Raw genomic sequence first — 23,678 nt, 5'->3', positions numbered from 1 at the left:
AAACCCCACAAAAAACACATTTCCTTCTGCCTCAGCCTCCCAAAGTGTGGAATTATAGGCATGTGCCACCATGCCCTGCTCTCTGGCAGTGTTTGTGAACACAATTGAACTTTCGCCCCTTCTGGCTAGTTCTTTGTATTCAAACTGCCTTGTTACTTGCAGAGGTGTGGGCCTGACTTTGTGGTGTTGCTCAGACTTCATCTCCCCTGGGAAGCAGGTATGTGTACTGGGGCAGCAAGATGGAAAGCAAAAACAAGAGGTATTCCCTCCCCTTATTTGATCCCAGGCTGTAAGGGGGTTTTTGTCTTGGGTCTTAATACTGTGAGACCACAGATCTTCTGAGATAATTTTGGCATGAATTTCTCTATCTCTTTGACTGAATAGTTGAGACAGAATTTTCTATTTCTTTCTTTTTTCTTTCTTTTTTCTTTGGTACCAGGGATTGAACTTGGGTCCTTGTGCTTGCGATACCCGCGGCGGAACCACTGAGCTAAATCACTGGCCCTCTATTTCTTAAGTGAAAACAGATCCAAGAAGGTTTTTTTCTAAGCCTTTTGGTATGAGAAGCAAGTTTTTGTTTTGTTTTAACTGCTAATAAAGGCATACAAGCTCTGTGGTTGGTGAGAGGGAAGGCCATGTCCACAGTGTATACCCAGTGATTCCTTTCTGTAAAGAAGGCTCCCAAAGTAGTTAGACCGGTGCCTAAGTTAGGGTCCACGTGCAGGGACAACACCCAGGGACATCTGAATGTTGCAGAGCCTCATCACAATCCATGTGTAGACGTTAGATAGGGGAGAAGGGCGATGGCTCAGCCTGGCTGAATCTTCTTTGGGTCTCATCAGCCTTAGAAATATGAGGACCAGAGACCCTCTGGGTCCATTCCTTTACTCTTCTCTTTGGTACTGGGGCTCAAACTTGGGACCTGTGCTTGCGAGGCAGGTAGTGGCACCACTGAGCTAAATCTCTGGCCCGACCTCATTTTAGAGACGAGGAAACTAAGCCCAGACCACAGCTGGCCAGCAGCAGAGGTGGAGCCAGAACCAGGTCTCATGGCTGGTGGAGCATGAGGACTTTGGCCAAAGAGCTAATTATGGAGTATGAGGAGCACCCTCTTCCACAGTCCCCCTGCATTTAGAGCCAGGAATGTGGAGGTGCCAAAGTGGGAAGAAGAGGCAGGAAAGACACTGAGGTTGTCAATTATATGAGAGGAGGGGTTTGGGAGCCCAAGAGCCAAAGGGGGATACTATGCCTAGGATTAAAGATTCTGCAGGGTGGAGAATTTTCAGTGCTCAGTGAGCTCAAATTGCCTTAACAAAATACCACAGACCACAGACCAGGAGGCTTCACAGAAATTTATTTTCTCAGTTATGAAGATGAAGTTCAAGAGGAAGGTGCGATGTGATCAGGGTTTTGGTGAGAGCTTTCTTCCTGGCTTGCAGGTAGCTGCATTTTCTCTATTCTCACATGGCTTTTCCTTAGTACCTATGTACACTGTTGGGATTGGTATCCCTCCTAAAGCCACAAATCCTGTGGATTAGGGCGCCACGCATATGATATCATTTAGCCTTAATTACCTCTTAACAGCCATCTCCAAATACACTCACCCTGTGGGTTAAGGCTTCAATCTGTGAATTCTGGGAGGATGCCCATTCAATAAGGACGACCCTTATTTTTTAGTTCTCTGACCAACCACTTTGGGACCCTGGAGGCTGTCGTTTGCATGGGGAGGAAGCCTGCTTTTGACATTGCTTTCTTCATTTTTTTTTTTGGTACTGGGGATCGAACTCAGGTCCTTGCGCTTGCAAGGCAGGTGGCGGAACCACTGAGCTAAATCCTTGGCCCTACCTCATTTTAGAGACAAGGAAACTAAGACCAGACCACAGCTGGCTTTCTTTCCACTCTCATCTGTACAATCAGATTGTAATTTGGCACTGTTGTAAATTGTGCATGGAAACAGATTATTTTCTCTTTGCGTCTCAGTTTCTGGTAGCTCTGTGCACGGTTTAGAGTTAGTCCTCTAGTTTTGTTGTTCTCACATACATGCTAATGAGGTACAGTGTTCAGCAGGGAAGGCCGAATAGCAAACTCATGACCCGCCTGAAAGGGAACAGCGATGCTTAACAACTAGGCCATGCACACCACACTGAGAGGTCCGACTGGAGATTTTATTCAGGGAAGCGGAGCAGAGAGAAAGAGCAGAGAGAGATAGAGATAGAGAGAGAGAGAGAGAGAGAGAGAGAGAGAGAGAGAGGGAGAGGGAGAGGGAGGGAGGGAGGGGGAGAGAGGGAGAGAGGGAGAGAGTTAAGGGAGTGCTGGCTTATTTATGGGGCTTGGAGCTAAAGACCTTCCTATTAGGGTGGAGTAGGCTGTCCTTAACCTATATCAATCCATGTTGCCTTTTAAAATTCATGCTTTGCAGAAGCTCTGAGTTTCAATTCTATATACTGACGTGGTCTTGGGGAAAAGGAAACTTACCCGGAAGTCCAGCTCAAAATGGCAGTGAAACAAAATACTTTAACATGATCAATTCCCTAACACAGCCTATTTTTGTTTTTATCTTGGTGCTAGCATAATGCATGCTAAACTCACACTGTCATCACTAAGCTACATTTCCAGCCTGCAGTTTTTGTTTTGTAACAGTGGGGAAAATATATGTAACATAACATTTCCCATTTTAACTATTTGTAAATGTATAGTTCTCTGGCATTAAGTACATTTACATTGTACTGATCTGTTTTTACTCATAAAGTAAAACAGTGCGTATATTTGATTCCTGCCATTAATGTTAGCTATTTTTTTTGTTTGTTTGTTTTGGTAACTGGGATGGAACTCAGGACCTTGTGCATTCTTGGCAGGTGGTGGAACCACCGGGCTAAATCCCTGACCCAGTGTTAACTGTTTGACCTCTAGGAGCCTGTGTCCTCAACTGTAAAATGGGACTATTAATAGTAATAAGGCCTCTGGAGTCAGTCAAATAGCTTGAGTTAAGGCTCTATAAGATGATAAATGTAATTAAAAATTTTTTTTGAGACAGTGTTTTGCTGTATATTCTAGGCTGGCCTTGAACTCTCTGTGATCCTCCTGCCTCAGCCTCCCAAGTGCTGGGGTTACAGACTGGTGGTTCCCCCTCCCACTTTAACCCCGCAGAAGGGATAATCATTGACTCACATGACTGTGATACGGGCAGGGTGGAGCTGATCTCTTTTTCTGCCATTTGACTATCTATACTTATTCATGAGTGTGGCTGTGAGTGCAGCAGCCACTGAGGTTTATAGTTCTAGTTCCCCCTGTCCCTTTCTGTCCACTCTATATAGAAAAATCCCCCAGAAAGATTCTGATTGGCTGTTAGCATCATGTGCTACCCAGTTACTCACCCTCTTCCCTAGGGTTTTATGCTGTGCCTCAGCTTGGATCATAGGCCTGCCCCACTTTATGGCCTTGGAGGCCTGATCTGTTTGCACAGCCTTGGGCCTTGAAAGGATTACTCCACAGGAAAACAATTGCCCTGTGGCAAGTCTCCTGCCTGGTATATCCTACTGCTCCTTCTTAGTATTTTCCCACCCGCACCAGGGTTTATGGAGAATGCAGACCTAGGTTCCAGTGTTAGGCCCGCCCCTCCATTTACTCTTCCTGAGAGTGTTTGTCCTTCTAACAGTCCCTGAGCACCTCCTGTAGGACCCTGACCCAGCCCTGCAGGAGTCCACTTTCTATTTATATTGCATGGAGTGTAAAAAGGATATAACTGTAGGTTTCTAGGACTTTGAAGTTTTGTGCCCCATCTTTTTGTGGCCTGAGGCAAGGCTTCCTTTTCTTAGAGCTTCATGTGTCTCCTCTCTTTATTCCCTTGCTGCCATTTGTGCAGGGAGGATGGTTTGGCTGTGTAGCCCCCCATTGTGTTTTTGATGCTGAAGAGAGAATAAGCTGGTCTGGCTTCCCCTTGTTTCTGCCTTAGGTTCTCACTTCCCATCACCCCAGACTGCCCTCGCCTCCAGACCTACGTTGTCATCTCAGTTGCCAGGGCGAAGCTGTGTTTGCTTAGGCAGAAGGGGCTCTTGTTGGCATAGATTCAGCTGGAGACAGAGGAAGAAAAGCCAGTCAGAAAAGAAGAGTACATCAGTCTGGGAACAGAAACGGAGGGCAGGCTGTTTTCCCCTGTGCCAGCCAAGAACCTAGGCTAAGAGCATCCAAATTGGCATCCGGAGGGCTAGGGGAGGGACTCAGTCAAAGCCTTCCCTCCACTGGGAGGGACCAGACTAGTGACAGGCCTAGTTCGCTTGTTCTTGGTAAATGTTTACTGCTTTTTAAATTTTATTTATTTATTTTTTGATACTGGGGTTTGAACTCGGGTCCCTGCACTTGCAAGGCAGGCGGTGGAACCACTGAGCTAAATCCACGGCCCATCTACTGCTTTAAATATAGCTGCTTTTCCATGTCTAAGAAGGGGAAGCAATTGGCTGTTGTTACTTTTTCATTTGTTCTTTTTTAGATAGTTGTGTAAATGGTATATAATTTTAAAAGTTCTTTCCCTGAAAAGAAAAAAATATGAGGTAAGAAATGGAAGCAAAGCTTTTCTGAACAGGGAGGGGTGGAGGGGTTCAAGGGAGGGCAGGGAAATGGGGAAAAAGTAAGAACCAAGATACATCACGTAAAGGTACAAGTTCCCAGTGATGAGTGTAAATGTCCTGTATACCTCACATGTACCAATAAAAATAATTTAAGAGGAAAAAAAAAGTATTTTCCCTGCTCTAGCCACTCTGTGCCCTTGCCAGAGATGACCAACTGCAAGGCCTCGAGAGTGTCTGCAGTACAGACATGCTTGTGTGTTCTCCTGAGGCACACATGCATAAATAGTAACTGTGAGGCTACCTGTGAATCCTGTGTGCTGCATACATTTGTAAGAAATGATTTAGATTTGACTTACTTGGCACAAATCCCAGAACTCTACCTTCATCTTACAGATTTCAGATTTAATTCGAATTCAAATTGCCAGGTGCTAATTTGAATTTTAGAGTCCGCAGCTCAAAGATCTGGAGAATGATTTCTTCTTTCTGGCCTGTCTTCTCTTTTCTGAATCTCGGTCCCTCAGAGAAATTGCCTCTCCACTGCATGGCTGCTGCATCCAGGAGCCTGGAGGTTAATCCACACTCCCTTACTTTGCTTCCCTTGCACATTCAAACAGGCGGTAGAGGCACATGGAGTCTTCCTGTTTAGTGTTTTCCAAGTTCAGACTCTGCTGGCCCACCCCTCCTCTGTGGCCTCAGTTCAGGCCTTTAAAAATCCAGACCCTGCAGATTATTGCAGTGGCTGCCAATTCTTTCTTCCCACAGCAGCTAGAGGGATTTTTCTGAAATGTAAATCTGATCACGTTCTTGTCCTCTTTTGAATCTTTCAGTAGCTTCCCACTAAACAGGGGAGAAAATCCAGCAGCTCCTTAACAAGGCTTAGAAGTCTTTTCTTGAGTTTCTGTCTGTGGCTTTTTAGCTTTGTTCCCGTTCATACTTTCTGGTTCTTCCTGCTTAAGATAACAGACATCGAGGCCATATTTTACCACCCTTTAACATGGATCACTGCTCCACAGCTCGGCTTCCTCCTCCAGCCTGGTGTAGTGCCCTGTGCTTAGCTTTGTCTGCACATCCCATTGCCCATCTCTGCTCGTCCATGAGCTGCATCAGCCTCGGGACCATAGTAAAGTGTTGTGAGCAAGATGGTTTCTGTATGAAAGCTTACACTTGCTAGAGTTTCCTGATAACTCCTTATCATACTGAAATGACCTTCTAAAACGTATTTATGTATTGCAGTACTGGAGATTGAATTGCCTTTGTAATGAGTCATATCTCTAGCCCCCCTTCATTTTTTAAAAGTTAAATTTATTGGTAAATTTTAGGTATACGTTATCATCACATTCATTATTGGGAATTTGTACCTATACATGATACACCTTGGTTCTTATTTATTTATTTATTTGTATCGGGGATCAAACTTGGATCCTTGTGCTTATAAGGCAGGCAGGCTGGCAATGGAACCACTGAGCTAAATCCCTGGCCCTCTTGGTTCTTATTTTTTCTCATTCCCCTTTCCTCTTTTCAACCAACCCATCCACCCCTCCTTACTTACATAAGCTTTGTTTCTGTTCATTTTCCCCCCTTCCTCCCTTTGATTTTGAGGCAGGATCTCATTAGGTCACTAAATTGCCCGACTTGTGATCCTTCTGCTTCTGCCCCTCAGAGTGCTGGGAGTACAGGTGTGCACCGCCATGCCTGACTTGACGTGTCATTTTTATAACCCTGGTAATATTCTCTGCTCTGAAATCTATTTTGTCTTAATATAACCACTTTCACATTTTCATTAGTCTGTGATTGTAATACATAATGATTACATTACTTATTGGTGCACATATTTATATCTCATCTTGATCATTTTTACTCTCCCCACCCCCCTTTCTCTCCGCTTCCCCATCCCTGTGCCATTTCTAGAGCCTACCTCCTTGCTTCCTACCATTGCTTTTTTCCTCTTTAAATTATTTATAATTTGAGTGTTTCATATTAGAGAAACTGTGGTATTTAACCTTCTGTATCTGATTTATTTCACGTAGTATGATGGTTTCTAGAGCCATCAGTTTTGTACAAATGACTCAGATTTTTTCTTTATGGCTAATACTCCGTATAAAGATCTCATTTTCTTTATCCATTCATTTGTTGATAGGCATATAGACACTTCCATAATTTATTTATTGTGAGTTGTGCTGCCATTAACAATGAGTACGCACCTATCACTGTAATAGGACCACTTTAACTTTTTTGGGAAGATACCTAAAAGTGGTATCACTGCATCAAATGGAATTTCTGTTTTTAGCTTTCTGAGGTATTGCTATACTGATTTCCATGGTGGTTGTACTAGTTTACATTTCTCCCAAAGTGTTCCTTTTTTTCTACAACCTTGCCAGCATTTGTTGTTTTATGAGTCCTTGATGGCTGTTCTTAACTGAAGTAAGATGGAATCTCATTGTTGTTTTGATTTTCATTTCCGTAATGAATAAAGATGCTGAACATTTTTTCATGTACTTAACAGCAACTTTAGGTTTCCTTTGATAGTGTATCCATGGTATGTCTTTTCCCATCCTTTTTCTTTTAACTTGTATTTGAACTGTGTTTTTTTTGTTGTTGTTGTTTGTTAGTTTGCTTTGGTACTGGGGATCAAACTCAGGACCTTGCGCTTGCCAGGCAGTTGTGGTGCCACTGAGCTGTATCCTTGGCCCTGGCATTTTGGTTTTTATGAGACAGAGTCTTGCTATAAAGTTTAAGCTGGCCTTGAACTCACTATGTAGCCCTGGCTGATCTCACACTCATGGTGATCCTCCTGCCTCAGCTTCCAAGTTCTGGGATGTGCTGTGACGCCTGGTTTGAAGTGTTTTTTACAGATAATATGTAGCTAATGGTTATCTTTTTCCCTCTCCCCTTCTCTCTCTTCCCCTTCCCCCTTTTTTCCCTCTGTCCCTCCCTCCCTTTTTTGAGATAAGGTCTCTGTGTAGTTCAGGCTGACTTTGAACTCATTATGTAGCCCAGGCTGACACTGAATTTAAAGTGATCGTTCTTCAGCCTCCTGAGTGCCGGGATTATAGGTGTGTGACATCACACCTGGCTCTTTTCTTTCTTTCTTTTTTTTTTTTTTGGTACTGGGAATTGAACTCAGGACCTTGCACCTGGTACCTCTGAGCTAAACCCCAACACCACACCAGGCTCTTTATGGAAAATATTTTGAAGTCTTTTTAAAAACTCAGGTTTTTAATTGAGATGTTTTGAAAGTTACATTAAATATGATTATTGGTATAGCTAGATTTAAATTTGTCATCTTGCTTTCTTTTACTGTTTGTCTTACTATGTTCTTCGCACTTTTTCTCCCCTCTTTCGGGTTGAGGGGGATGTATATGCGTGTGTTTGTGATTGTGTGCTGCTCTTCTTTCTTCTTTCTTCCTCTTCTGGTGCTGGGACTGATCCCAGGGTTTCATGCAGGTTACACAAAAGCTGTACCACTGAGCTACACCTCAGCCCATAATATGCGTCTTTTACTTGCTGCAGCCTGCTTTCATGTGACTCTGACACCTTGTGTATGATACATAAATCTTATAATGCTTTACTCTTATTTTGCCTTTCCTGGCCTATGTGAAGTTATAATATATTTTACTTTTATGTGTCTTAAATATAATACAGTGGTATTGTATTTATCTAAAGAGATTTAAATAATTAAAAGATCTTATAGGTACTGCGCCTGCCTAGCAAATGCAAGATCATAAGTTTGCCCAATACCTTGTATGTTTACCTATTATTTGTCTTGTCTGGTATTCCTCATATCTTCTTGTAGATCTATACTTTCAACTGGTGTCATTTTTCTCCTGCTGGAAAGACTTCCTTTAAGATATTTTATCTGTGGTGAGGAATTCTTTCAGCTTTTCTGCGCCTGACAAAGTCACCTTTGTTTTTGAAAGATTTCAGAGGGTTTGGAACTCTAGGTTTTTTTTTTCTTTTTGATATTTTAAAATATTACCCCACTCTCTTCTTTCTTTATTTCTTTCCTTTCTTTCTTTCACTATGTAGTTGAGACTGACCTGGAACTCACTATGTAGCCGAGTCTGGTCTTGAATTTGCAGCAATCCTCCTGCCTCAGCCTCCCGAGTGCTGGTATAATAGGCACGTGCCACCATGCCCGGCCTTCCCACTGTCTTCTTGCTAGCATTGTATTGTGTGAGAAATCTCAGTCATTCTTATCTGTTTCTCTGTATATAATGTGTCTTGTTTTCTTTTGAATGCTTTTTAAATTTTTATCTCTTGTTTAAGCAATTTTGTTATGATATATTCTAATGTAGTTTTGTTTCTTGTGGTCAGGGTTCATTGAACTTGAATTTGTATGTTTATAATTCTTAATTAAGTTGGAAAAATTTTAGCCACTATTTCTTGAAATTTTTTTTCCCCTCTAGTACCAGGATTGTTTCTTTTTGGGTAGGTTCTACTGATGTGCATTCAAGTTTTCCATTCTTTTCTTCTGCAGTATAATCTGCTAATCTCACCTAATAATTTTAATCTCTAGGAGCTCAATTTGAATATTAAAGAATCTATGTATCACCTCACTTTTTAAGCATATAGTATAGTTATAACTTTTTATGACTGCTAATTTGGATATCTGTGTTCCTGATTACTTGGCAATTTGTTGATTTTTTTTTTCCTTTGCATTATTTACCCACTTACATATTTGTATGTGCCTAGTGATTTATTTTGTTTTTGTTATTATTATTATGTTTTGTTTGTTTGTTTGTTTGTTTATTATGGTACGGGTGATTGAATTTAAGACCTTGCACTTTGCAAGGCAGGTGGCGGCACCACTGAGCTAAATCCCCAGCTGTTATTTTGTTTTTTGAGAGTGTCTTTCTATATAGTTCAGGCTGGCCTTGAACTTTTGTTGCTCATGCCTTGGCTCCCCAAGGGGTAGGATTAGAGGTATGCACCCCACATCTGACATGCTTGGTAAGTTTTGATTGGATGTCACATGTTAATTTTACCTTGTTAGAGCCGGGTATGGTGGCGCACGCCTGTAATCCCAGTACTCCTGGAGGCTGAGGCAGGAGGATCACTGTAGATTCGAGACCAGCCTGAGCTACATGGTGAGTTCCAGGTCAGTCTCAGCTACATAGTGAGACCCTGTCTCCAAAAAAAAAAAAAAAAAATTTTTTTTTTTTTTTACCTCGTTGGATACTGAATACACATACAAACTTTTTACCTTTGTTTTGGGTACAATTTATTGGTAACATTTTTTTTTTTTTCCTACCAGGGACCGAACTCAGGACCTTGTGCTTGTGAGGCAGGTGTTATGCCCCTGAGCTAAGTCCCCTGCCTACATTTTGTCCTTCTGAGTCTTTCATGTTTTTGAGTTTGCTTAGGTAGGCCAAGAGCAGTGTTTGTCTAGCACTGGGCTCATTATTCCCTACTATCGAGACAAGACCCTGCTGAAGAGCCCTGCATCATGAAGCTTTTCCAGTCTCTCTGAGAACAGGCACTCTTACTGGCCCCTGCTATTATTCTCTCTCATCCTTTTGAGTGTTTCGTGTTCTGGCCTTAGGTAGCTTCTTTGTGCGCACATGCTGATCAGTGTTCTGATTGCTTCAGGGATATCCTCTGCAGCTCAAGGGTCCTCGGCTGCTCTCTCCTGTGGTGCTCTTGCTTGTGACTCTCAATTCTGTCTTGTCAAGCCAGGGAATCGGCTGGACTCTGCCTGGGTTTTCCCTCCTTGGACCGCTGCCTGGGCTGGTAGCGGTCATAGGGCTCATCTTTTCTATCTTGGAAGGATGACTGTCATTTTTTGCCTGACATTTAATATTTTGAAAATTGTTTTTCATTTATCCTCGGTAGAAGAATAAATCCAGTCCCTACCACCCTATCTTAGCTAAAGATAAGGATTTGAATCTTTACTTTGCCAGTTGGTAATTCACAAGTTTTAAGATTCAGCAAGTAACCTAATCTCTCCAGGCTTCAAAACTCATCTGAAAAATGGGCTAATAAGACTGATTCCTTATTGTGAGGATTAAATGAAAGAATAAGAAACAAGGCTCTGAATTGATGTTATCTTCAGCTAGTAGGTAAGGAAAGAATTCAAGGCCAGCCATTAGGAATTGAGAAAGGAAAGGGAAAGATCTAGAAAAAAAGCTAAGAAGTGGTTACTGCTGGGTGCAGTGGTGTATGCCTATAATGCCAGCTACTTGGGAAGCTGTAGCAGGAGGATCAAAGTTCAAGGCCAGCCTGGGCAGTAGGACCCTGTCTCAAAATCTAAAAAGGGTTGGGGATGTAGCTCTGTGGTAGAGCACTTGTGAAGCATGCTCTAGGGCTGCAGCTTGATCCCCAGTATGCATGCACTTGTGTGCACACACACACAAAAGAACAGAAAAAGAAATGTCTGTAGGGGCAGGAGAGCCAGGCTAAAGTGTCCTCTCAGACTAGTAGGAGAGGTCTTTGAGAGAGGAACGCGGCAGTGCCAGAACTAGGAAGGAGATGGGGCATAAGAGTTCACATTCTCACTCTACTTACTTCTTCCTGAGTGACATTTGTGGCTAACTGGATCCAAATGCTGACTTCCTCTGCCCAGCTGGGCAGCTGAGTTCAGAAGGTAAGAGGGAATCTCTGATCTTTCTAACTCAGTTTGTGAAACCAGTTAAAATAAAAAGAGGGGCTGCTAATTTCATTGTACAGACAAAACTTGATTATGTAACATACTCAGGAGATGGCATGTGGAGATGTTAATTACATTTTCAGGATCATACAAGGTTGACCAGAAAAGCCTTTTGTATTTGTTTTAATCTGGTTGCTGCAAATCTCAGAACTATTTGGATTCATATACTGCTATATCTGGAAGAAGACCTAGAGAGGATATCTACTTATCGTTTTCCATGTCTTTGATGAAGACTCCGAGGCCCTAAGGAAGGAGGAGCCTTACTTAGTGACACTGGAACTAGCAGCCACATAGTGGACCACGTTACCTGTGTTGCAGGTGCTATCTGGAGACAAGTGTCTCCCAGAGTAGAGGAAGGAGTGCTAGCCATTCAGGGCACCTGACTTGGGTTCTTTTACTTCTAACTTTGTGACCTTGAGCAAATTGTTGACCCTTTGTGACCTCAGTTGCTTACCTTTAAATCCCCCCCCCCATAACCTTCCTTAACTACCTGAAGGCAAGTGATTGTATAAGACAGTTCCTAGCCATTTTCTCCAGGTGGAAGATTAATGCCAGAGACCACCAAGCAGCAGGTGAGGTGGAAGGGCCTCTTCTAAAGGGATGGCTGCTACTCAGCTCCATTGGGTTGTTGCCAGGAGGTAGTGGACTCAACGTTGCCAGATATGCTGCATTGGCAAAAGAAGCCCAAAATCTGGATTTTTGTGTGTGAGATAGATAACATTCAAATTTACATATTATGGCGTATTTTAATTAAGACATGGGATATTAATTAAGACATGGATATATGTGTGGGCTGCATGGGTGCTCAGCTTTAGCCTGAACAAACTGTTTAAATAAAATTCTTTAGACTGGCCAGGGTATTGGAAAAGACCTTGACCTTGGGTTCCAGAGCACAGGCTGTCTGCTGGTGGCCCTCAGAACCAGGGGGAGGGTACTTTCTTTGCTAGGATCACAGTTTCCCATCAAGAGCCACTGCCTTCTGTGCCTGGAAAGTGAAGCATCTCCTCTTGGGGCAAGGGACATAGCTCAGTGACAGAGTGCTTGCCTAGCATGCACAGGACCCTGGGTTCTATCCCCACCACTTTCTGCCCAAATAGAACCCTGCTGCAGCAAAGCCATGGGAAGCCAGCATCTGCCCTTTTTGGGAACAGGAAGTGGCAGTCACATAGACCTTTTCATTGGTTCTTTTGCTAGGCCCGACTTCTGTTGGCCATTTTCTCTTTCCTATGGCCTGGGCCACTCCTGCTGGCCCACCCTGGAACAATCCCAGTTGCTACTCTTAGTTGCTGCTTTCCTCCAGGTGTAGATACAAGGGAGGTCTTGGTCTCATTGTCCATAATAAAAAAACCCTGGGCCCTTTGGTTATAAAATTCTAAGAATTTCAATAGGAGCTAACAGGGAAAAAGTGAACAATGGCAGAAGTTACCAAATTTTTACCAAATGTCCTTGGGCCTCCCAGGTTATGTTAGGACCTGGGATACTATCTGGCAGCCATTATGAGATGAGAGGACAGAGGGTTAGGGTTAGGGTCAACTGAGGAAACCATAAGTCCAATTTGGATATTCTGGAGCACGCTGCCTTTCTCCCTCAGTGCTGCTAAGGGCAGAGAGGTAGGTTCTGCCCTGAAGAGCTTGTGGCCTAGAGAAGACGTAGGGCAGACATGAGGCAAAGATACTGATTTTTTGAAATAGAAACTGCACATTCCACAGCTATGTAGAATTGTCAGTCTAAATGTGGAGAGATGACAAGGGTGGTATTTGATCGCATATGCTTTTAACCAATTTAAAATCTTATGAAAGAAAAATGTTGTCCAATTAGAAACTGGTACTGCCTACCTTTGTGGTTGTAGAGTTTCTGGGCAGACTGAGCAGCAAGCTGGAATGCTTGCTGGAGTGCAGAGTCTGGCGTAGGAGAGGCAGCAAAGGCTCTCAGATTGTCAGGCTCAGCCAGAAGCAGCCCAGCTACCTACCTGCTCATATAGGATAGATCTTCCCCTGCAGAGAAGGAATGTGTTCTCTGCAGATAGGTGGCCTTCGTTTGATCCTAGGTTTGCCACTATCTAACCATATGACTTGGGCAGATGATGAACTCTTGGAGCCTCAGTATCCTGATTGGTCAAGAACAGTAACAGTACCTACCTATGGCTCCTTGCAGCCAGTGAGCATGAAAAGTACCAGTCATGGTGCCTGGCTTATTTGGCTTACAGTTTGTAGAGGTTTCAATCCATAGTTGGCTGACTCCAAGGCAGGGTGGCAGAAGTTAGAAAAATTAACGAGACCTTCCCCCCCCCTTTGGTACCCTCAATAGATAGAACTCAGGACCTTTCAAGGCCAGCACAGTGCCTCTGAGCTAAATCCCCTGACCAACAAGGGATTTTAAGTGTTTTCCTGCCCATTTTATTTTATCCAGGCTTCTTAGGGCAGGTAGTGCTCACACCCTTAATCCTAGTGCCCTTGAGTCTAGCATTGCACTGTGAAAGCTATTCCAGCCTCACATACACTAGTTTCAACCACCTCTGAAAAAACCTCCCACTTCATTGGCCTAACACCCTGTTCTAAACACAAGCCCTAACACCCTATTTATATGGGAATCTCTTTTCTCTTTTACCTAATGAGAGGCCTTGGCGTTCAGTACCTGGAGTGTCCTTTGAGCCTCCATTGCCCTTAATGTTAAAATTGTAACTCTTAAGTGTTTAAGTTTCGTAGGGATCTCCTATGTTGTGTGGTATAGGGATGGCTGCTAATAACAATCCTCATGGGTGGATAGGTTTCTTTGACTTTGGTTAACTTTGTGGTTTTCACTAGGCTTCTTCTTACTTGTATACATACGGAGGGTGACAGGTGCCCTCCACCCCACCTCTGGCAAAGTGAGTAGTGGCCTGAAGGCCAGGTGCAGTTCTGGCTCAGAGTTCCCTGAATATGTGGGGTTAACTCACAGGCAGAATGAACAGGCGCATCTGAGTGATGGCAGGAGGCAAGGAAAGCAGGGCTCCTCAGCCTCCCTTGTCTTGCTGCCTGCCAGTGGCCCCTCTGTGTGTGCCAAGGCTGCTGAGATTCTTAGAATTCTCACTTAGGCTGGGGTCCTGTGTTGAGTTTGTAAGTGTCGTCTAGAGTGTGTGTGTCTGCTACATCGTGCATGCTGAAGAGTGGAAAGCAGGCTGGACATGCCTCCTTGTGGCCCTGCACTTTCTGCCACATGACTTCGTATGTAGGATTTTGGTCTTTGAAAGGACTGCAGCGTCCAGCATCCATTCAGTGAGAGCAGATTACTGGGCCCTCCTGCCCTCCATGCCTGGTCTCTCTGTGCTAGAAGGCAGTGTGTGGTCATGACTGCTTGGGATGTGTTCTGGTTTGTTTGCCACTATACTGAATATCGAGCAGATCAGGGCAGGCAGACTTGCTTCTCTCCTCAGAATCTTTCAAGGAAAAGTCGAGTTGGTCTTAGCCTGGGAGAAAGGAATGTTCTATCCAGTTGTATTGCACTGATGTGTTCTGAAAATGTTTTTGTTGCGAACAGATGCCTTACAGAGGGGGTCTCCGGTCTTGGGTGCAGGTCTTTTTGACTGGTCTCTGCTTCTTAGGATCATCTCTTCTGTATCTTCCCCCAAATAGCTGTTGGGAGGGTCTAATGAAGCAACTGTCTGGAGACCAATGTTTATTTCAACATGGTTGAAGTTGTTTTTGCTTTCACTTTCAAGCCAATAAAGCTGGTTATTAGAATCTGTAATTGCTGCTGTAATTACTCTCTTGGAACCAGCAAAGGCATAATTAAATATGGATATTCCAAGTTCTATTTTTTCCATCTAAAAGCAACTTCGTACACTTCTGTGGGCCTGGGTTAGATTTCAATTACGAAAGCCTGTTCACAAATGACACTGGGAATTCTTTGGCAGAAGAGAGACTTCTTTGGATGCTTCTTTGAATATCTGGTTAGATGAACAGCTCCTCATTAACTCAGTAATTGTTTTTTAGTTCAACTGTAGGGAATTTGGAAAAGTTAGGCAAGGCATTAAGAGCCAGTAGTGTGTATTGATGCAAATATTGGATGTGGGTCTTTGCACTTTGGCTGTGCAGTGGCACCTCTGCTCGTGGGTGCTTTTTTTTTTTTTTTTTTTGCGAACCCTGCATTGGGTGACAAATATGACCAAGGACATGAACATGGCTGTCTTTTCCAGAACAAAGTAGGTCTATGAACTGAGGTGCTGTAGTATATAGGAGCAGATTTCTGTGGCCAGAAACACAATTGAGACAGAGGAAGTTTTACTTGAAGGGTGAGTGTTTAGGAAGGATGTCATTTTATTTGTAAAAGCCCCTGGTTCCTCTGAGCTTTCAGTTTACCCTAACTTATACTCTACTTCAGTGCCACGTGCTTGAGGCTGGTTGAAGTTAATATTTATGTGTACACATAGTCTTGTGACAGAGGCTGACCCTTAGCTCTTCCAGGGTTACATTACTTGTAAATCATGTTTGGGAGTTCTCAAGAGTATACCCAGGCTCACGGAATGCTTTGGAATCCTTAACTACTTGGGAAATACACACAGAAGTAAAAAACTGTACTAAGTCAAGAGTCATCTGTATATGAAAACTCTATGAAACAGGATTAAAAATTGAATTTAATACATAGTAGGTGTTGAACATTTATCAGTCATTGTGCTGGATTTTGCTCTACAGAGAGGAATAGTACAGTCATCTCATAGGGTTCTCTTGCTGCCTTCCTAGTATATTTATTTGCTTTCATATCATTTATTGCTTGAGGGGATTTAGAAGTGGAGGTGGATGTCACGGAAATTTAGGATTGGCATACAAGGGTCCACTGCCAATGAAGTCAGGTGTGGTGGGCATGTCTGTAATCCCAGCTACACTGGGGGCTGAGGCAGGAGAATCGCAATTTCAGCCTGGGCAACTTAGTGAAAATAAAAATGAAAAGGGCTGGGGATGTACCTTTGTGGGGGAATGCTTGCTTAACGTGTGAGGTCCGGAGTTCAATTCCTGATAAATCACACATGTACAAATATTAGAGAAAAAGATACAGCAGGGCTAAATCTATGATGATAGGGAAATAATAACAACTTTAGTTTTAAAAGCCAGGTTGTTGCTGATCATACAAAATCAGGTTTGTAAACATTTTGTGAGGCTCCTGCTATACTCAGAACACTGAAGAGACTGAAGAGCAAGGGCAGCCTGCCCTCTCAGTGTGTTCTTCAGAATCATCCGAGAGTCACTTGCCACTCTTTGAAGCCTATGATGGGGAATTGCAGAGGGCTGGGCTTATGCAGACCCGTGGCTGAGCTTGCCCCTGCATAATGACAGGTGACCTGGATGAGCTGCTTCAATGGTTTAACCTGCAGTCTCCATGTTAGAGTGAGGTCTGGGATCTGTACTCCACGAGCAGATGTTGGAGGTGGACGTGATGCAGCAGGCTCTAGAGTACTTTGGTGAATCTAGAATGGCCAGCTAGTGGTTCTCAGCTGGCCTGGATGGGGCACCCTGGGAAAGGGGCACCTGTGTGATGTGGGTGTCTGGCCTGAGAAGGTTTGAGAGTTCCTGGGTGATTAGGGTGTTTGGGCCAGTTCTACAATGGGAGGCAGGGGCGGGGGGTTTAGCTCGGTCACATCGTGCCTCACTCACAAGCACAAGGTCCTCAGTTTGATCCTCAGCACGCGCGCGCGCATGCGCGCGCGCACACACACACACACACACACACACACACACACACACACACACGTTACTGTGTATAATGGGAGGCAGAAGGGAAGTCTTGGGGAAGCAGTTCGGGAAGTGCTGGGCACTTACAGGACTCTCCCAGGCTGACTTTGTGCTACAGTCCCTGAGACTTGGACTGTGGAGTCCCTTGCCTCTGTAGCACTTTGCAGGCCGCATGGAACCATGTGGTGCCTTTGTCCTGTGGACAGCAGGAGCTATGGAAGACTTTAAGCAAAGGAATGATTGGGTTTGCACTTCCTCTCTGGACACTCCCTGCTGGACTGGATGCCCCCGTCCAGGGCAAGCTGCTCTCCTCTTCATTAAGTGGGAGGCATAACACTTAGAATGGCAAGGCATGCACTTTGGGGTGCCACACCTGGAACTGCTGTCTGAACCTGTTTGCTAATCTGTTCAAAGAAGTGGTTGTTCTGCCTTACCCGGCTGCTGCTGTGAGGAACTGGGGGAGCATGCCCGTGATTTAGTGCTGGCTGAGGGCCAGGGTGTTCAGCAGGGTCTTGAGGTTGGCCAGTGGTCAAGGGAGACAGCAGATTGGGTGACATTTCAAATTTTAATGAGGTAACATACGTTTCATTCTTCAGATTTTTTTGCAGGTTCTCTTTAGCTTCCTCTTTGACCAGAGGAGTGAGTTGATTTATTCTAATTTTGGGGGAACTGTGGATGGTCACATTGAGGCAAAGCCATTTCACCTTGGCAAATGGGTCTAAGGATGGAATCCTAGGTTGAGAAAGTGTGAGTAGAAGGAACCTGTTATCTATCTGTGTGTCTTTCAGAGAACCGCAGCTCAGTGGCTAAGGTGATTGTATTCTGGCCCCGGCACTGGCCTGAAGCTTCTGGACGTGGGGGAGCATGTGTGCATGGGTGTGTGTGTGTCTGGGGCTAGCGCTGCCGGCTTCAACTCATCCCTTCTGCCTGAATCTGCTGAGCCACCTTCCTGGCTTTGATGCCCATCCAAGATGTATGCTAAAAATAATTTCTGGCATATAAAGAGGGACATTGAGGCAGTAAAGGGAAGGAAGCCTGGGTTTGGAGTAGTCGGGTGTGGGCTAGATTTGGCACAAATTCACCTTGTTCAAATTGCTTGCCTTGCGTAGACCTTAAAGCAAAATGATTACTGGGTATGATGGTGCATACCTGTAATCCTATTGGTCTGCCATGCTCAGGCAAAATCAAAAGTTCAAGCCCAGCCTGTGCAACTTACCCTAGACCCTGTCTCAATAAAAAATATGGGTGGAGCTTATGTTTAGAGAATGCTGTAGTAGCCATCTGTAGACATGAGACGTTCTGTTTTTTTGTCAGACAAGGTTTTACTACACAATTCAGACTGACCTTGAACTCATTATGTAGCTCAGACTAATGATTCACCATGATCCTCCTGCCTCAGCCTCCCAAGTGCAGAGCACCACTATGTGCAGCTGGAACTTTCTGTTGACTTTTGTTGAATAAATTTCCAGAGATAAATTACTGGCTTAAAGGGCAAGAACATCATTATTGTGTGTTGCCATGTTACTCTTCAGAAACAGTATAATAGTTTATAGATTTGTTGGCTTTGTGTGACAGCATTTTAACCCAGTCTAATCTTGTATTTGGTATTTGTTTATTACTTTTGTAATTTAGTTGGCATAAAATGGTACTTTCCTCCTACTTTACAATAATTAAAGCTGTGAGAGGTTTTTGGGTATCTTCTTTGTGTGTGTGTTTTTTTGTTTTGTTTTGTACCAGGGATCGAACTCTGGTCCTTGCACTTGCGAGGCAGGCAGTGGAACCACTGAGCTAAATCCCCAGCCCTAGTTTGTTTAATCTCATTTACTCCCCGTAAGAAGCCTAGCAGAGATTCTAAGTTACTTACCTACCTCAGGAGGCAGAACAGCCTCAGTGCATTCTTGCCCTGCGTGCCTGGCAGTGTGTGGTTACCAAGGGAGTGTGAATTCTGCTTGTGAGTTCATTTTTCTGGCTGCACATTGAGGTATGTGCATTTTCTTTGAAAACTGAATGTGGTCCTTGTAGAAAAGCTTACCTCTCTTAAAAGGGAGGCCACAGCCAAAGTTCATCTAGTACAACCAGGGAAGGCTCACTGACTTCAAGGACACCACCCTGTCTGGGCTCTGAAAGCATGTTTTCTCCCCTACACAGCGGCCCTTCAGGCACTGAAGCGCAAGAAGAGGTACGAGAAGCAGCTGGCGCAGATTGACGGCACGCTGTCCACCATTGAGTTCCAGCGGGAGGCCCTGGAGAATGCCAACACCAACACCGAGGTGCTCAAGAACATGGGCTATGCCGCCAAGGCCATGAAGGCTGCGCACGACAATATGTACGTGTCCACTGGTCGGGGGAGCACCCCAATGGCGTTCAGTGCTGCCCCTGTAGTGACCCTCGCTCAGGCCATGGCCCTGGGCGGACCCCTTAGCTAATCATTCAAGCACCTGTTTAATTTGCCTTCTTTTTGGAACTCTCCCTAAAATGGACTGTGTACTCCACTGCCTTTGGAAGCAGATCTCATGAAATGAATGATAACATTGTCTGAGTGATTCTGGGTTATTGTGATGAGCACAGTTTCAACCTGGAATGCCCTTACATGGTCCTCTTACTCAGGCCTCAGATTACTAGGCTGGAGAAAAGCCTATGACCCCGAGGGGGAAGCTGGCTTGCCTTAAGTGTGAGTGTGGAGGGAACTGGGGTTAGAATTAGTGCTCATGACTTTGCCATTACTGTCAAGGCCTTGGTACATGTGAGACGTGCTTTGGATTGCTGTTTTTGTTTTTTATCTTTCTGTTCTTTTGTATGATTTTGATGGGTTTAAAAAAATTATTTTTTGCTTTCCTTGCTATCAGGTTATGGCTGTCATGTTGATAAGCATTCTTACCCACACTCACGGTGGTCCTTTCTTCTCTGGTGGCTCTTTTGTCATGTGCAGTGACCTAAGAAATTAGATACCCAGTTTGTTAGAATTGCAGTTGAAGGCCAAGGTCAGTAGGTTCCAGACAAGGGCTTCTCCTATGAACACTACTCTGCATTTGTTTTAGTTCTTAGACTCAGCAATCCACATTTGGGGTGCTTGGAGCTTCTCTTGCTTCCTTTTGAGTAGAACAGGAGTTGGCAAAGTGCAGCCTGTGAGTTTGCCATCTTTTTTTTTTTTTTTTTTGACAGCAGGGATTAAACTCAGGACCATGCACTTGTGAAGCAGGCTGTGGCACCACTGAGCTACACCTAGTTTTGTAAATAAAGTTTTATTGAAACATCATCATGCCACTAATATACATACTGCCTAGCTGCTTTTGTGCTCCAAAGCAGGGTTGTGTAACAGGAACTGTACACGAATCCTAAAACATTTACTATCAAGCCCTTTACAGAAAAAAATTTGCCGCTCCCTGCTCTGGAAATGTGAGGTTGCAGGAAGAGTGGCCTTCATGTATGTGAGGAGTTGCTTGAGGTGGAGGTGAGCTACGTGGGTGAGGGCCATGTCTGCTTCATTTCCATATTCTCCCAGATGCCTAGCACAGAACACATCTCAGTAAATACTATAAATGCTCTGAAGTCTTTATAGATCACATTGAGTAATTGTATGTTTGTATTATTAACATTTTGCAGAAAAAAAATACATATTTGCCTTTCCTTTTGGTAATGAGTACAGGAGCCATAGTAGATTTGAGTGTGTAGTAAATTTGCCACCTGACCTCTGAGGTGGCATGGCTATATTTTGTAGTTTGTGATTTTACCTCCCCCTGTAGAATTGTCCTGGGGCTAGAAGGAGAGCTGTTGGTCTCATCTAATGTGTTTACTAATTTGCATGCGGGCCCTTGACTGTGCTGTCTAACCTTGATTATTTCCTTCGGGGTGTTGAACTAGGTAATGTCAATGGATACTTCCAGTCACTTAATTCTGTGATATTAATGAATTAATTAAAGACAGGGTCTCACTATGTAGTTCGGGCTGACCTTAAACTCACTGTGTAGCCCAGGATGGCCATGAACTCATGGCAACCTTCCTGTCTCAGCTTTCTGAGTGCTGGGATTGTAGGTGTGCGCCACCACGCCCAGCAATGATTTTGTATTTTAAAGGGGAAGAGGGAGGCGATAATGACAAGTACAGCAATTCCTCACAGTGGGTCACACGGTGTAGGGGGTGGGCCTGGGAGGCAGACTGTGTGGAGTCGCATTTCCGCCTTTGCCTCACAGACCATCTTTACACAGACTGAAACTAATATGACGATCTGTTCATTTCAAGGGACATCGATAAAGTTGATGAGTTAATGCAAGATATTGCTGACCAGCAAGAACTCGCAGAGGAGATTTCAACAGCTATTTCTAAACCTGTAGGGTTTGGAGAAGAGTTTGACGAGGTGAGTGTTTTCACACAGCTCATGTAATCCTCCAGGATGACACGCAGGCTGTCATCCTGGGTCATCCAGCTGATGTGTTATTGAAGATTCGGACACAGGGATGTGTGGTTTGGAAATGACCCTCTCCAGACTTGGGTTAATCCTCCTTGAATTCTGGATTTTGAGGGATGTGGTTACTGATTGGGATAGGTGGAGTAAGAGAACCTTAATTAGGCCCCTTCATCGGGCTTGAGGCTAATAATTTAGTGAGAAGTGACCCTGCATCTCTCCATGGTGGGCATGGGCTCAGAGCTGGGGCAGCAAAGGTGACCATAGCCTGAAATTGACAGGATTCACCCTTACAGCTCTGACATGAGGTAAAGGAAACCCTGGAAGGGACGTTTACATCTGATCTCTGAGGGTCCTTTCTGGACCTTGGCCACCTACCACTTGCTGCTGTAGCAGTTTGGGATCTTGAGTCTTCTGGGTTGTTAAAATACAGCAGCGGTTCCTAGTACAGGTACTTCATTATGCCTTAGGTTTGAGTCCTTTGAAGGTCAGCCCCTCTCTGCTGAATGAAATTTTTTTGCTCTCAAACTCCCATTTTAGAATGAGAAAGTGGCCTTCACCTCTCACCTTTAGCTCCAGTTTTTCATAGTTTCAGACTGGAGGTGAATGGGCTAATCAGGTCTGTTTGAATCCAGCAAACATTCCCAAGCATTCATTCAGGACGTCCACTTGAGGTAAAGAAATAGGAATGAAATGATGCAGCCCCTCCTCCCGAGACACAGCCTGGCACAGGCCCCCCACATGTGCATGCATCAGTGAGAGCCCCAGTGGGAGCTTGTGAGGATGCCTGAGTCGGGGAGTTGTGGAGCCTGGGGCTCTCTTCTCCTCTTTCTCAGGGCATCAGGTCAGTGGCATGGCTGTGGGGCCAGCATTTCCAGGGAGGGCTCACGCACTCTTCCTTTTTACAGGATGAGCTCATGGCGGAATTAGAAGAACTAGAGCAGGAGGAGCTGGACAAGAATTTGCTGGAGATCAGTGGGCCTGAAACAGTTCCTTTACCAAATGTTCCCTCGATAGCACTACCATCCAAACCCAGTAAGTAAACCTCACTGCACAGCCTTGGGGCCCCATGATAAGTGGTCTTGTGGGTCAGTTGACTTCAGCTTGGATCCTGAGCTTATGCAGGATTGAGAACCAGATAGGATGTGTTGTGATCACAGTGACAGTGTCATCTGTCTTTTCCTGGTATCTCTAACCGAGTTTTTTAACCTCAGCACCATTGACTTGGAAGGATGATTCTGGGGGTAGTTGTGGGGATGGGGGAGGTGTCCTATGCACTGTTGGTATTTTGCAGCATCACTGGCCTCTCTGCTTGATGCCCAGCGCGCGCGCACACACCTGTGTATTGACACCCAAACCATCTCTAGACGTTGCCATATGTCCCCTGGGGTGGGGTGAGGAGTCACCCCCAGTCAAGAGCCTCTATTCTAGCACGATTTTCCTGTGTCACTAAGTAAGAGAGTTCCAGGTCCCATGAGAAGGTATGAAAGTTGAAGTTCAGGACAGCCCTTGTCTGGTGTCTTGAGTCCTATGCTGTGTGCACAAGAGCCTGGGCACTCAGAGGCAGCACTCGGGGATGGAAGCAGCTTTGGCTCTTTCAGAAACCTGCGTCCACAAGACCATCATTGCCTTCTCCCTGTTGCGACTTCCCCTCCCTCTCCACCCAAAGATTCTAGAAAAGGAGAAACAGTTGATTTGGCGTGGAACGTGAACTCGGTGCAGTGTGTGATGGGCTGTTGTCCCCATCCTTTCCCAAGTGTGGAGAGGAGAGGCCTTCATGTAGTCAGCTGTCTGGAGCAGTCTGCCCAGCAAGCCACCTGGGGGTGTATAGAGGTGATTCAGGTATCTTGTGGTGGAGCTGGGGGCCTGGCAGGGATTAGAGCTCGCGTGAGGGTCATGTCCCGTACTCCAGCTCCCCACCCTTTGGTGCTGTGAGACCGAGGCCTCTCAGGGTAGAACAACCCCTCCTGACGTGGCTGGCCCTGCTGGGGGCGGAAGGTGTGCCAGCTTCTGGAGTTTAGCCTGGCAGCGTCCAGGCCTGAGGAAAGGCACGGTGGGTACAGGGTGGGCTGTTTGGGCATCAGGGAGCACACACAGCCAACCCCCCTGAATTGCCTTTTCCCTCTTCCCACAGCCAAGAAGAAGGAAGAGGAAGACGAAGACATGAAGGAGTTGGAGAACTGGGCTGGATCCATATAATTGGCCTAGAGCAGCTGGGCCCAGACAGACTCTGACGGCCTGCGCGGCGGGCGGGCAGGCGTGTGCGTGTGCAGGGCAGGCAGGACGGTGCAGGCAGCCGCCCGCTCGAATCTCACTCCAAAGCAGCGGTTGCATCGCTGCTCACGCTCGCATAGCATGGC

General features: G+C 45.0%; 1 protein-coding gene across 1 annotated transcript in view; it reads left to right on the top strand.

Annotated features, from left to right (window-relative positions):
* The window catches only part of Chmp4b (charged multivesicular body protein 4B), a 42,751-nt gene extending 19,079 nt beyond the window's left edge, over positions 1-23,672 (top strand). Inside the window, exons 2-5 of the mRNA XM_010628386.1 lie at positions 19,065-19,242; positions 21,156-21,270; positions 22,227-22,353; positions 23,453-23,672. Of these exons, the coding sequence (XP_010626688.1) occupies positions 19,065-19,242; positions 21,156-21,270; positions 22,227-22,353; positions 23,453-23,517 (485 nt within the window). The 3' untranslated portion in view covers positions 23,518-23,672. The remainder of the gene's footprint in view (positions 1-19,064; positions 19,243-21,155; positions 21,271-22,226; positions 22,354-23,452) is intronic.
* Positions 23,673-23,678: the final 6 nt, after the last annotated feature.

The sequence above is a fragment of the Fukomys damarensis genome, unplaced genomic scaffold (genome assembly GCF_012274545.1).
Source record: "Fukomys damarensis isolate Sample0158 unplaced genomic scaffold, DMR_v1.0_HiC HiC_scaffold_22, whole genome shotgun sequence".
Taxonomy (NCBI): domain Eukaryota; kingdom Metazoa; phylum Chordata; class Mammalia; order Rodentia; family Bathyergidae; genus Fukomys; species Fukomys damarensis.
Note: the sequence above shows the minus strand (reverse complement) of the source record. Positions and strands in the feature narration are given on the sequence as shown.